This window comes from Bombina bombina, chromosome 1 (assembly GCF_027579735.1).
Source record: "Bombina bombina isolate aBomBom1 chromosome 1, aBomBom1.pri, whole genome shotgun sequence".
NCBI classification, from domain to species: Eukaryota; Metazoa; Chordata; class Amphibia; order Anura; family Bombinatoridae; genus Bombina; species Bombina bombina.
The window spans coordinates 929,552,440-929,567,125 of NC_069499.1; the positions used below are offsets into that span (position 1 = coordinate 929,552,440).

At 41.1% G+C, this 14,686-nt stretch overlaps 1 protein-coding gene across 1 annotated transcript in view; it reads right to left on the reverse strand.

Annotated features, from left to right (window-relative positions):
• Positions 1–10,403: 10,403 nt before the first annotated feature.
• KIF3B (kinesin family member 3B) overlaps positions 10,404–14,686 on the reverse strand; it is a 96,598-nt gene continuing 92,315 nt past the window's right edge. Inside the window, exon 9 of the mRNA XM_053699053.1 lies at positions 10,404–12,223. Coding sequence (XP_053555028.1) covers positions 12,136–12,223 — 88 coding nt within the window. The 3' untranslated portion in view covers positions 10,404–12,135. The remainder of the gene's footprint in view (positions 12,224–14,686) is intronic.

The window sequence follows — 14,686 nt, forward strand, 5'->3', positions numbered from 1 at the left end:
GGGACTTGTCATCTGTCTCCCTTTAAAAAGGGACTAGCATTAAAATTGCGCACAATGATAGTTACTGTTTAACTAGGCAGCATATTGCTTAGCGCTTTAACATCCTTGCAATACTATATAAAAGGGAGCATATGTTTTACTCTTCCTCATAAAGCTTACCTTAAGGGGGTAATAATAGTAATTATTGCATCTTTTTTTTTTTTTTACTGATTTTTGTTTTCTATAATGGAGCAGCACCAATCTGTCCCTGAATTTACCATAGGAACTGAGTCTACTGAACACCTGTCTACCAAAGATAAGTGTGCTTATTGTAAAACACCTGAAGTAGCTTCTTCAGCTCATTTATGTGATTCATGCATAGATTTATTTTGCAGATGGCATACCTACAGTAATGAAAAACTTCATTACTACTGCCATTATGAAGGCCCTGGCTGCAGTACCGCCTTCAAATAAACGAAAAAGGTTGGTTCAAATTTTACCTTCTACTAGTCATATAAGTCCTGATCTACAAAATACTAAAATATGTTTAAATGATGAGGATTCCTCTAACAGTAAGGCTTCCTCATCGGACGTAGAACCTGCTAATTCCTCCTTTTAATTAAAAATGTAACATTTGTCATCTTTTGATGGAAGTCTTAGTCACTTTAGGGATTGAAGAAGCTAAACCTTCTGAAGATAATCCCTGTAATCGTTTGAATTCAGTATATAAAAACTTTGTCAATCTACCTATTTTCCCTATACTCGAATGCAGTCTCTGATATGATTGCTAAGGAATGCTCTAAGCCAGGTGCCTCTTTTAATCCCTCTACAAACTTAAAAAAACGATACCCTTTACCTGCTGATAACCTAGAGTTATGGGAAACGGTTCCCAAAGTTGATGGGGCCATTTCCACCCTACCCAAACCCACTACTATTCCTCTAGAAGACAGTACTTATTTTAAAGACCCTTTAGATAGAAAACTTGAATCTTATTTAAGAAGGACATTTCTACATACTGTCTATATACTTATATCAACGATATCTATTGCAAATGTGGCTGCTGCTTCTACTTTCTGGTTAAAGAGTCTTGCACAGCAGTTGTCCGCTGACCCTGAATATTCTAATCTGTTGAATTTACTTCAAAATGCAAACAATTTTATTTGCAATGTAGTATTTAATATTATGAAAATTAACATCAAAAGCATGACTAACTCTACTCAGCAGAAGAGCCCTATGGCTTAAATCCTGGAATGCTGACATGGTGTCTAAAACTAGATTTCTGTCCCTTTCTTTCCAAGGAAAGAAATAGTTTGAATGTCAACTGGATTTTATTTCTACTATTACTGGAGGTAAAGGAGCTTTTCTTCCTCAAGACAAAAAGTCCAAAGGGAAATTTAAAGCTCCCAATTGTTTTCGTTCCTTTCGTCAGAATAGAGAACAGAAAACTGACTACTCCCTTAAACCCTCTGGCTCAGTCTGGAGACACACTTCAAATTGGAACAAATCCAAATAGAATAAGAAATCTAATCCAGCCTCTAAAACCGCATGAAGATACGCCCCAACCCAGTATTACTGGTGGGGGCAGATTCAAAATTATTTCTCAGGGATATCAAATTGGATTCAAAATAATACCTACCTCAGGAAGGTTCTTTCTCACCCATACTCCAAAACATCCTATGAAAGCTCAGGCTTTTCTACAATCTGTCTCAGATCTGGAAAATATGGGAGTAATTGTTCCAGTTCCTTTGAACAGAGGATGGGATTTTATTCAAATCTTTTCATTGTACCAAAGAAGGAAATTTCTTTCAGACCAATTCTGGATCTGAAAACTCTAAACAAATTTGTAAGAATTTAAACTTTCATAATGGAAACTATCAGGACTATTCTACCTATTGTTTAACAACGTCACTTTATGTTCACAATATATTTACAGGAAGTTTACCGTCGCATCACAATTCACCTATTACTTTACCAGTTTCTGAGGTTTTATTTTCTGGAAAAGCATGATCAGTTTATTGCTCTTCAGTATGGTCAAGCTACAGCTCAAAGAATATTTACCAAGGTTCTCAGTGAACTATTATCTGTAATCAGAGCTCGGGGTATTGCAGTATTTCCTTAACTGGACGATGTCTTGGTAGTAACTCAATCTTCTCATTTAGCAGAATCTCACAGATAGATTCAGTGTCCATTACTCTTTCCCTGATAGAAAAGAGACAAAATTGATATCAGAGAGTCTGAACCTTCAGTCTGTCTCATTCCCTTCAGTGGATCTGTGTATGGGAGTACTAGGTCTCATGACAGCTTCGGATGCAATTACATTTGCTCAACTTCATATGAGACCTCTTCAGCTTTGTATGCTGCGCCAATGGTGCAAGGATTATACTCTGATATCCCAAGAGATATTCTTAGATCCCAGCACGCACCTATCTCTGACTTGGTGGCTGAATCACAAGTGCATTACTCAGGGGACTTCTTTTGCTGTTCCTACCTGGTCTGTGATCACGACAGATGCAAGTCTTTCAGGTTGGGGAGCTGTCTAAGGGGCCCTGATAGCAGAGGGGGTTTGGAATCCTCGGGAGGCGAGGTTACCAATCAATATTTTGGAACTCCGTGCACTCTTCAGGCTTAGCCTCTATTGAAAAGTGAGCCTTATCTCTGATTTCAGACAATGTTACAGCAGTAGCATATGTCAATCATCAAGTGAGAACTTGCAGTTCCCAAGTCATGATAGAAGTATCTTGAATCCTCTCTTGGACAGAAACCAATTCCTGCCTCATCACTGCGATTCACATCCCAGATGTAGACAGCCTACCTTAGTCGTCAGTCTCTACATCCAGGAGAGTGGTCTCTCCACCAAGATGAGTTCTAATTGTAAAATACTGGGGCCTACCATTAATAGATCTGATGGCCTCTCATTTAAACAACAACCGTCCCATGTACCTTGCAAGGTCCAGGGATCCACAGGCAGAGGTATTGGATGCTCTAGCAGTTCCCTGGACTTTCCAGCCTGCTTATATATTTCCCCCTCTGATCCTACTCTCCAGAGTGATTTCCAAGATAAAATTGGAACAGTCATATATAATCCTAATAGCCTCAGCATGGCCTCACAGGATTTGGTATGCAGACCTGGTCTGAATATCCAGTTGCCAGCCATGGCCTCTTCCTCTAATGCCAGACCTTCTGTCTCAAGGTCCCTTCTTCCATCCATATCTATGGCCCAAGAAATTGAACGCTTAGTTATTAGTCATAGAGCTACGAAATTTGGCAGCGCTATACAAAAAAATGATGATAATAATAATAAGAGGATTCTCTGATTCAGTGATTAATACTATGATTCAGGCTCGCAAACCTGTTTCTAGAAAAATTAATCACAAAGTTTGGAAAACTTACTCCTAGCATTCTTATAGAATTCCTAGGATTCTTACGTTTTTGCAGAATGGTTTAGATAAAGGTTTATCTGCCAGTTATTTGATAGGACAAATCTCTGCTCTTTCTGTATTGTTTTACAGGAAGATTGCTAACCTTCCTAATGTTCATTGTTTCGTTCAGGCTTTAATCCAGATTAAACCTATTTCTCGCCCTTGGAGTCTTAAACTAGTATTAAAAAATGCACAGGCTCCTCCTTTTGAGCCTATGCATAAATTGGACATTAAACTACTTTCATTGAAAGTTTTGCTTTCTTTGACCATCTCTTCTGCTACAAGGGTTTCTGTATTGTCTAATCTCTTTTGTGAGTCTCATCAGATATTTCATCAAGATAAAGCTGTTTACGGACTTCTTTTAAATTTTTACCTAAAGTTGTTTCTTCACACAACTTTAACAGGGAAATTGTTTTTCCCTCCTTGTGTCCTGATTCAAAAACATGCGACTAAAAGATCTTTAATTTTTTTGGATGTTGTGAGAGCATTGAAATATTATGTTGATGCTATTAAGTATTTCAGACTGACTTCTAGCCTGTTTGTACTTTTTCTGGTCCTAAGAAAGGCCAGAAAGCCTCTGTTATTTCTTTAGCTTCTTGGTTGAAACTTTTGATTTACAAAGCTTATTTGGAGGAGGTTAAGCCTCCACCACATAGAATTACAGATCATTCTAGTAGAACGGTTGCCACATCTTGGGAATTCAAGAACGAGGCCTCGGTTGATCAAATCTGCATACCTTTACAAGATTTTACCATATTGATGTTTTTGCTTTGTCAGAAGCACCCTTTGGTAAAAAGGTCCTTCAGGAGGAGGCAGAAGACACCCCAGCGAAAGACATAAATACCTCCCACACTTCCCTCATCCCCCCTTCTGCCAAGGGAACAAGGAACAGTAGGAGAAATATCAGGGTGAAAAAGGTGCCAGAAGAACAGAACAAAAATTATGGCGGGGAGCTGTGGACTCTCCCTGTCTGAGGAAAAGAAAATTATCAGGTAAGCACAATTTAAGTTTTTCTTCATAAACGGGGAGAGTCCACAGCTGCATTCATTACTTTTGGGAAAACAATACCCAAGCTATAGAGGACACTGAATGCAAAACTGGTGGGTACAAAAGGCGGCCCATTCTGAGGGCACCATAGCTTGAAACACCCAAACTCCCAACAAAAATACTGCTTCACCAGAAGCAGAAGGGACAAAAAAGGAAAAGGCACAAGTAACTGCCCAACAGTTAGAACCAGCAAGGGCCTTGTTAGAGACCGTTCAGAATCACTAGACTCGATCAAGCCCAAAAGCCTCTGAGGAAACAAAGTCCTGCAGGCTCTCAGCCCACGAATAAACCCACCCCCGACCAGAAGGAAGGGAAACATCCACATTCTCCCCAAAGGGAAGAAGGACTCAGATAAAGGAGTCAGAAAGAACCCCCAGAAAACAAAGGAATAGGGCAATAAAGAAAAAAAACCAAGGGTAACTCCAAGAGAGTCACCAAGGATGGAAACAGGGCAAATCCAACGAAAACCCTACCACCTAGCAGAGCAAGGGAAGAAAATCCCAGACCCTATCTGCATGGATTCTAAAGAACCAAGTAAAGCCCTGAAAAAATAAGGGAGAAAGGTAGAACCCCTCCCCTATGCAGAGTGCTAGCTCGCACCCAGGACAGAGCAACTGAAAGACAAACCGCCCCCTGGAGTCGCGAAAAAACAGAATCAAAATATCTGAATATGCTCCTTTAAAAGACATAAGCTTCCAGCTGCAAAGGTGGGCTAAGTGAACACAAGTCGCCCATCCTAGCTAACCAGCTAGTAAACTGCAAAGGACCATCTTCAGAAAGAAAAACTCCAAAGAACTACAGAACAACACTTTCCCAAGAAAAGCAGGAAAGGAAGGATAGTACCCAGAACCAGCAGAGAAAAATCTGCTGAGGAGGGATCCACTGTGAAATCTCCCACCTAAGGAAGGCTCACAAGATCTAGCTATGATACATGGTCAAAGTTCAACAGATCAGACAGATTCCTGACCCTCGCTCTGGGCAATGGACCCAGGACCAAAGCGACTGGCAATGTACGAAAAGAAAGGAATTAAAAATTCCCTGATCACTGAGACCTTCAGGAAGGAAAAGGGAGGTGATCCACTCCCCAAAAAGAGCTTGGGTTCCAGAACCCAGTCGCAGCTCCCTTCCTGATGACTAAGCACACTCCCAAAAGGGAACCTCTACTGAAACTACAGTAATGGCATGTCACAAGAAATCCAGCCCTTCCCTGACATCCTGCACGCAAGGCAGAGGGGGACAACCCCACTGAACAGAGGAATAAAAAAAGGACCTCCGGGCACCAGGCAGATACTGTGGAATGCCAACTCCACCCCAAAAGGAGGGGAAACAAAAACAGAACAGCTCACCTGCACACAGGTATGGAGTGTAAAGCTGTAGATGGACCAAAAGGTCAAGTACCGAATGAAAGAACCATCTGGCCACTATGGTTGGCCCAGCAGAAATGTCTCATTCTCCGATAAGAGAGAGAAAAAAACACCCAAAGGGACAGAAGATGTCCCGGATCCAGGAAACTGGGCCCGAACCAGTCCTAAGGGATCTGGATACGGAACCCCAAAATGTCCAGTCAAAGACAAGGAACAAAAAACCCCAGACAACCGGGAACACAGAGCCGGCTTTAAACAAACTAATAACCCCTGAGGAACCACCGGGTTACCCCATCCGGGCCGACCTTGCACCACAGGCGATGCAATCACAGTCATATCCAAGGCACCTTGGACACTGAACTCTTACGTAAGTATCCCAGACACAGAGTGCTTTAAAGACCACAGCGGGTTTCAAACTCCCAACCTAAAAGGATGCTAGGCAATGACGAAGCCCCACAGCTACTCTGGTTAATCCCTAAAGGCTCTAGTCCAAAGACTAAGGTAAAAGTACAAGAGAACAGGGCTCAAACCTAGAAAAGCTGGATTGAGAAGATAACAATAGTCTCCAAGATCGTCTCAGGATCAACATCCCGGAAGCACCTACAGCTCGAGGATTTACGAATGAATAAGCATTCTAACACCTGTCAGATGAACTCAAAACGCCTAGGCAGGGGCAAACAATGGAAAAAAGGGAGACAACATAATCTGCAGAGCTCCAAAAATATGGGAGCAGACAAGATTCCAGAAGTAGAAAAAAAACAAAGGCCCTAACTTCCTGAAATCAATGACCAGAAGGCCAGCCCCAAGGAAAGGGGACAAAAGCTCAATCAGCCTCGACCCGAAGAAGAGGTACCGTCATCAAGGAAAACAGAGTCCAAGAGGACAATCTCAAAGGAAGCCTAAAAGGAGGAGACGAGAAAACGCCACAAGAACCTGGCACCACGGATTTCCATGGAATCCTCTGAACCTCCGACCCACTATGGGAAGGAGAAAAAAAAACTCTAGCACCTGAACCAAAAGTACCCAGGAGCCTACAGAGTACGCCTTAGCAGGATCCGAACCTTGGAAACCTCGCCAACTAAGCCTGGATAGGACAATTAGGACTGAGCACAATCCCCCCTGATGACCCCAGAATAATAAACGAGGACCAGCCTAACATCTAAGAACGAAAGGCCACCTATAACTTGTAAGGAAAAATAAGAAAATGAAACTCAAAACAAGAGTGAGCCACTCAACACCCTAACCAGACCAGCCAGGTATAACGGGTACAACGTGTCTGATATAGACCCCCAGGAAAAGAAAAGTAGTACCCAACCTGGACCAGCCTGATACATAGGGCACCCAAGAACTGTCCCAGGACACAGAAAGTCGCAACCCTAGAAGGGAACAGACAAACGGTAGACATAACAATGTCCTAACATTTCATATAACTTCCGCAGAAGCGCTCACGGAAGAGGACTGGCTGTTTTAGGGTCCCCCAGGTATTGGAAAGGACCTTGACGTGGTACCTGGGCTTGTCCCATTTGGCCAGATGCGGTAACTAACCTTTCCATTTTTGCTTTTAAATCTTAGCTGAGAGCTTGTAAGTGAGTGCTGGACTTTCTCTGTGTGTTTTATTAATTTGTTTTGTAATTTTCCCTATGGTTCTTGCACCCAGACCTGTCTGGGGTTAACTGCCTGTGACTCTGGAGACAGCACAGCTTCCTGTGAGTGCCGGTGAGCACCCAGGGCTGAGCATGTTGCAGGGTCATGGGATGTGTACCCGGTCCGGCATGAGAGTGCAGTCCTCTTCCGTGTTTTGAAGCGCTCAATGCGACCACAAAATCGCAAGTATCAAATTCCAGAGAAGAAAATGTTTCCAAAGGAAAAAATTATAACAGACATGAGCTTTCTTAAAAATAAATAAAATACATCCTAATCGGATCAAAGAAAAGGAGGGCAGCACCCGCAGGTGAACACCCACAAAGAAAGGGCACACTGACAGGACCAGCCAATCAGAAATGGCATTCTTCCGAAGCTCAGAACTGGAATAACATACCCAAAAAAGTAAAAGTAATTGGAGACGACAAGGAGATTAACTTCATCCCTACACGTCTAACCCAGCTTGCCGTCTGGAACAGAAGACCGAGGATCCCTCAACCTATTAGGACTGGGATCCTCTAGCACCACCAAAACATGCCACAATAGGACACGAAGGCGCGCCAGTTTATAACGAAAAGCAAGACTTACCTCCGCCGGGCAACTAACGACCCCGACCCTGAGGGTTGGGCTCCTGAAGCTTCAGAGGAAAACGTTTCCCCAGATGGCTGATCAACCCAGACTATCCCACGCCTGACGAGCCCTGGTTAACAGAACACGGACAGTATCTCAGCAACACCTCCCTCCCTGAAAGATGTAAATGCGACAACGCCATAGATATGGCCATGCGGAACCGTGCCCTAACCTCTGGAGGAAACAAGCCCCGTCCAGGGAAGGGGTAACGGCATTAGGGACACCTGCTTGCGTAGTCAAAGAAGGTTCTAGGGGACGTGCCTCACAGGATATGGGATCCCCAGGGGAGGATGGCTCAGCGGACTCTAAGTTCCCTGTTTCGGGAGAAGAGAGCACTCTAAAGAGGCATTCGGAACATAACTGATGGGCATGGATTACCCGGGCCATTTCATACTCTTCGCAAGAAGTTGAATCTGAATCAGAGACATCCATCTCCAAAAATTCAGAATCCTCCATAACTTGGTGATAGAAATTATGGATAGAAAAATATAAAACGGCACCTTATACCCCCAATGGCTGGGGCACTCACCACCTCCTGTGACCCAGACAACTAGCGAAACAGACTCTCTCCGTCGCCACACAGTCAGGAATACGGAAATGGAGAACAGAACGTGACCATGCCTATTAACAAGGTACACAGTGCAGGCCAGAGAAAAGCGTGCCAAGGCCACTAGGGCCACACAGTCTGACAAAAAGGCTGTTATGTTCTGATATAGCCATGAGCCCAAGTTTTACTACACATTAGCAGACAGAATCACATAAACATGATTAAAGTTCCCCCCTGTTCAATAATCCCCCTCAGGAGATATTAACCCTTGATTCTATAAAGGAGTCCCATTGAGACACTGACTTCTTCTTTTACATTACATTCACATCATCGAAGTAAAATGAAAGGATCTTAAAGGAATCTACACTGTGGAACAGGAACACGGCCCTTCATGTGTGACAGATAGTAGCCTCGCTTCTGACATGGACTTGAGTGAAGAAAGCAGGCAGCGAAACTCATCAACGCTGATTGCTAAGGAGCTGTTGACATGAGTCGAGATGGTTTTGCATAAAGACTCTCCCTGCATGTCCGGACTCTAACTTTCATCCATGCTCTCACTGAGAGGCTGACAGGATTACTTAAAACTCCAGTCCCATTTCGAAGAGTACAACTATCATTAATCTTCCGACACTTCTCTGCCAACCTCCTGTGACGAAAGGCAAAGAATAACTGGGGGATGAGGGAAGTGGGGGAGGTATTTAAAGGGACACTCAATCAAAATTAAACTTTCATGATTCAGATAGAGCATGCCATTTTAAACAACTTTCCAATTTACTTCCATTATCTAAATGTGCAGTATTTTTATAATTACACTTTTTGAGTCACCAGCTCCTACTGAGCATGTGCAAGAATAAGTGTGTATGCATTTGTGAATGGCTGTCACATGGTACGTTTATGCATTTGTGATTGGCTAATGGCTGTCACATGGTACAGGGGGAGTAGAAATAGACATAACTTTTGTCAGAAAAAAAATCTACTACTCATTTGAAGTTCAGACTAAGTGCTATTGCATTGTTTTGATATCTTGCATTTGTTGTTTATGCAAATCTACTGTGTTGACTGGTCCTTTAAGCCTTTGGCTGGGGTGTCTTTGCCTTCTCCTGGTGGCCAGGTTCTAAATTCCCAAAAGTAATGAATGCAGCTGTGGACTCACCCCGTTTATGAAGAAAAAAGCTAAGGTATGAGTGAGGTGGGAGGGGTTTTATAGGCTTTTGGAGGTATGGGAAACTTTGCCTCCTCCTGGTAGGAATGTATATCCCATACGTAATAGCTTGTGGACTCTTGCCACCATGAAAGAAATTAATTAGGTAAGATACAAATTATGGGGTTTTTTTGTGTTTCAAAATGCAAAAAAATAGTGTATATTTATTTATTTAAACCAATGAATATTACCTTTCTAATTGCAGTACTCTATCTTTCTGATTGTACTATGTACCGTATATAAAAATAAAAAAATGATATAAAACTACCTTTAGCTTACAAGTATAAGCTGTATTATGACATGTAAATACTGCCTATAAGACATTGAGATCTTGTTGTTTACACTTGGTTCCATTCCCTCTCGAAACTGTCCCATTTTAAAGATGCAAATATTCCAATATCCAAACCTTTTCCGGTCCCAAGCAATTTGGATAAAGCGTTTTCTACCTGTGCGTAAATGTAAATGTTGATTTTATGTGTAAAATAATATACTTTGGCATTTAATCATTAGTATTTTAATATGGCAACAATTTAATTAGCATATTCGAGAAAAAAGAACTATAAAAAGGAAGACAGTTTTGTTTCTGGTATTTATTTTGCCCCTGAGGAAGTTAAGGGATTAAAAAAAAACATAATACTAATGTTTTTTGTTATTTGTTTTTAAAGTATGAGAGAATATCCAGTTTGGACACAATACATGTAGACAATCTGTTAGAATACATAAATGGTTATGTTACATAACACACTGAATTTCACTGACAATATAAGTGCAAGTCTGGATCTTCTATATAGTGCTTGATATCCTATGAGCTTATTTATATACAAGTGTCACATATTTTCTGCTTATAACATTATGTACAGAGTTTAACGTTCTGTAAAATTAACACAGCTGGGTGTCCCTTTAAACTGCAGACATCTCTAATATAACACCCCTCTGCATGAAAGCAAAACATGTACCAGAACATGATGGTTGGTTAAAATTTGGAATAAAAAGGACATTAAAAGGACATTAAAGATCTCTTGCTTTTGTATAAGAATTGTACTTGTCCCAGACTCCCTAAAGTATCCAAAAAGCAAACTCTAACTAGATTTTCTTCAAAATGTTGCAAATTACATGTGTGATTTGCAGTATTTTGAAGAAAGATCTAGGTGACAGAATTTGCTTTTAGTGTCTCTAGAAAGAATTGGACAAACACAATGTTTATAGAGTAAGTGTATAATGTCCCTTTAAGGAGGCAAGACGTGAATTATCCATTATTAGTGCATTATAGTAAAGTGCTTCACTATGAGATGGTGCTCTTATTTTCAGATACTGTGCCAAGTGGTGCGATTGCTTTACAGGGACACATGGCCCTTACCATGAAGTAATAGTGTATCTTGTAGTGCACCCGAGCATTGTCTGATAGTGTGCGGGGTGGTGAGTGTGTACAATAGTAAGGAGCACACTGCACTTTATGTTAGCTTGGTCGGTAGTGACCTGACCTTCCATTTTTCCCTCCACTCTGGCAATAAGCAGTTGCAGGAAGGATCAGATTTTTATTGTTAGATTTACATTCACATCAGTAAAGAAAAGTACAAATAAATAGGTATGTACACTACATGTTTAGGGACAGAGGAATTTGTATGCCCCAGCTTATTACATACATGAAGCATTCAGTGGCCTCACGTATACTAAGCAGCACTCACAGCCTGATAAAAGGTCATTCTTCTATGTCTATTGACAAGTTAACACACATGGGCAACATTATTCAGCTCTAGAACTGGACACTAAAGCAGGCTAGGCCCTGGATCAATGTATATTGTCAGAATATTAAAAGGACATTAAAGTTAATTTGTTGCATCTAACAGAGGGTATTTTAAAATGTAATCCACTTTTTTGAACAACAAATGTTCATGTGCTTATTTTTACCAACAATAGAGTTGTGGGGTTGTCCTCATCAGCCAGTTAGCAATCTGTTCCACAAACACAATGTACATAGACATGCACTTCCTGTTAGTTTGTAAATCAAGATAAACATGTTTCATGATGTATTTTAACCTGTTCAAGTAGTGCTTTTTCATATGCAAGATATTTTTGTTCGAGTTTAGTCTCCCTGTAATCAAGATTTAAAAGAAAAAAAACCTTCATATACATTCAGGTAAAACTGACAAATACCAACAGACATTAAAGATGGCTCAGTCATGACCCACGCCACTGTATGCCACCATATAGCTAAAATCCTTCACAAAGTCGCCATGCATCATTTTATATTGTGAGATTTCAGTCCCCAGTTAACACTAGTCCAGGCAACAGAATTCTTCCTGCACGTTATTTGGGAACCAGGCCACGGGACTGTGGGAAGAGGGGAGATCCAGCAGAGGCACTGGAAGCACCAGATCGTCTGCCAGATTTAGGTCTGGAAGTAAAGAATAAAACATTTTTAATTTATATTAAAAAAAAAAAACTAAAAACAAGAAAGAAAATTTGAGAAATTCTGCTGACACTTGTGGTACCTCACTAATTACATATGGCAAATTTCTAGCTGTGTAACAAGATCCTTGCCTTTCTGCAAGAAGCACATGTTTCTCAAAGTGTTTGCAATGATAGAACAAAGCTGTTTGCTTTCCGATGAACCCCCTCACCGCCAATACTCTGAATTATTAAAAGGATAGTGAACACAATTTTTTTCTTTCATGATTCAGATAGAGCATGCAATTTTAACCCCTTAAGGATCAAAACTATATATATTTTTTAGTAGACAACCCAAAAGTATAGATCTAGGCCCATTTTGGTATATTTCATGCCACCATTTCACCGCCAAATGCGATCAAATAAAAAAAAATCTTTAACTTTCTCACAATTTTAGGTTTCTCACTGAAATGATTTACAAACAGCTTGTGCAAATGGTTGTAAATGCTTCTCTGGGATCGCCTTTCTTCAGAAATAGCAGACATATATGACTTTGTCATTGCTTTTAGGTAATTAGAAGGCCACTAAATGCCGCTGCACACTACACTTGTATTATGCCCAGCAGTGAAGGGGTTAATTAGGTAGCTTGTAGGGTTAATTTAAGCTTTAGCGTTGAGATCAGCCTCCCACCTGACACATCCAACCCCATGATCCTTCCCTAATCCCTCTCAAACAGCTCTCTTCCCTCCCCCAGTATGCCAGTATAAAAATAAAACTGCAGGGTATTATACCCCTTACCTCCCAACCTCCCTGATCCCCCCCAAACAGCTCTCTATCCCTCCCCCATCTACCCATTTGCGTCCATCTTAGGTACTGGAAGCTGTCTGCCAGTACCCAGTTTGTGCCAAATTAGGCAATTTAAAAATAAATATATAAAAATACCAATTTTTCTGTAGTGTAGCTGCCCCCTCAACCCCCCCCCTCCCATATCCCTTTTCCTCAAATTATCCCACATATGATCCCCCTCATTGCCCCCCCTCCCTCCTTCCCCCTCAATCACGCAGCTGGAGTTTTTTTTTCTCCCTGAAGCGTGGCGTAGCGGTCCCGCCCACTCCTGCCCTCCTCGTACGATGGGCCGCCCACCCGCCTCCCTTCTTACGCTCCCACCCACCAACGACCGGCCCTCTCTGCTTTGGTAACTCTGCAACTCTATTTCTGCAGTGAGGCATGCAGAAATAGCGTGATCGCGCAATTTTGAGCAAGATCGCGTCAGAGAGAAGCCCAGGACTGCACTGATATACAGGGTACGCCGCTGGTCGTTAAGCAACTTTCTAATTTACTCCTGTTATCAATTTTTCTTCGTTCTCTTGGCATCTTTATTTGAAAAAGCAGGAATGTAAGTATAGGAGCCGGCCCATTTTTGGTTCAGCACCTGGGTACAGCTTGCCGATTGATGGCTAAATGTATCCACCAATCATCAAGCGTTATCCATAGTGCGGAACCAAAAATGGTCCAGCCGTAAGCTTACATTCCTGCTTTTTCAAATAAAGATACCAAGAGAACAAAGAAAAATTGATAATAGGAGTAAATTCGAATGTTGCTTAAAATTGCATGTTCTATCTGAATCATTGAAGAAAATATTTGGGTTCAGTATCCCTTTAATAATTTTACAAGGTCCTAGCTACTTAAGGTATCTTGTTTGGTGACACTTTTGTAATCCTAGATAAGCAATCAAGCTCTTTGGGGCCTAGTAAAACTTGTATCCAAAATTGAGCCTCAGCTTCCTTTACTCATCCATTTGATAAAGATAGTTTATTTTTAAAAAATATATAAAAACCTAAATGTGTCATTCAATATGTGCTTATAAAAAGAAGGTTTAAAATATTTATTTGGTTGAATTATGACCAAAATGTTAATAACTACAATAGGAAGAAAGTTCGAGATCAGCTTACTCTTTATAGTATATGTAAAGAATTACTCTAGAAAGGATCGGTATCCACCATACATATATTTGGTCAAGCCACTGCCCAGCATAAGTATAGAAAAAAATCATCATTTTATTTGTAAAGGTTAAAACAGCTTACAAGGAAAAAAAATAGATTGTAAGTACAAACAAAGCATCCACACGTCATCCGATGTGTTTCACACAGCATTGGCGCAGGAGAAACTAAAAGGTGCAGAGGTGACTGAAGTTTAAAATAAAAAAATATAATCTGTCTTAAAATGACAGGGCGGACCGTGGACTCGTCGTACCATAGAAGAAATTAATTTATCAGGTAAGCATAAATTTACTTTTCTTCTATAAGGTACGACGAGTCCACGGATTCATCCTTTACTTGTGGGATACAATACCAAAGCTACATGACACGGATGAACGGGAGGGACAAGACAGATGGTTAAACAGAAGGCACCACTGCTTGAAGAACTTTTCTCCCAAAAACAGCCTCCGAAGAAGCAAAAGTATCAAATT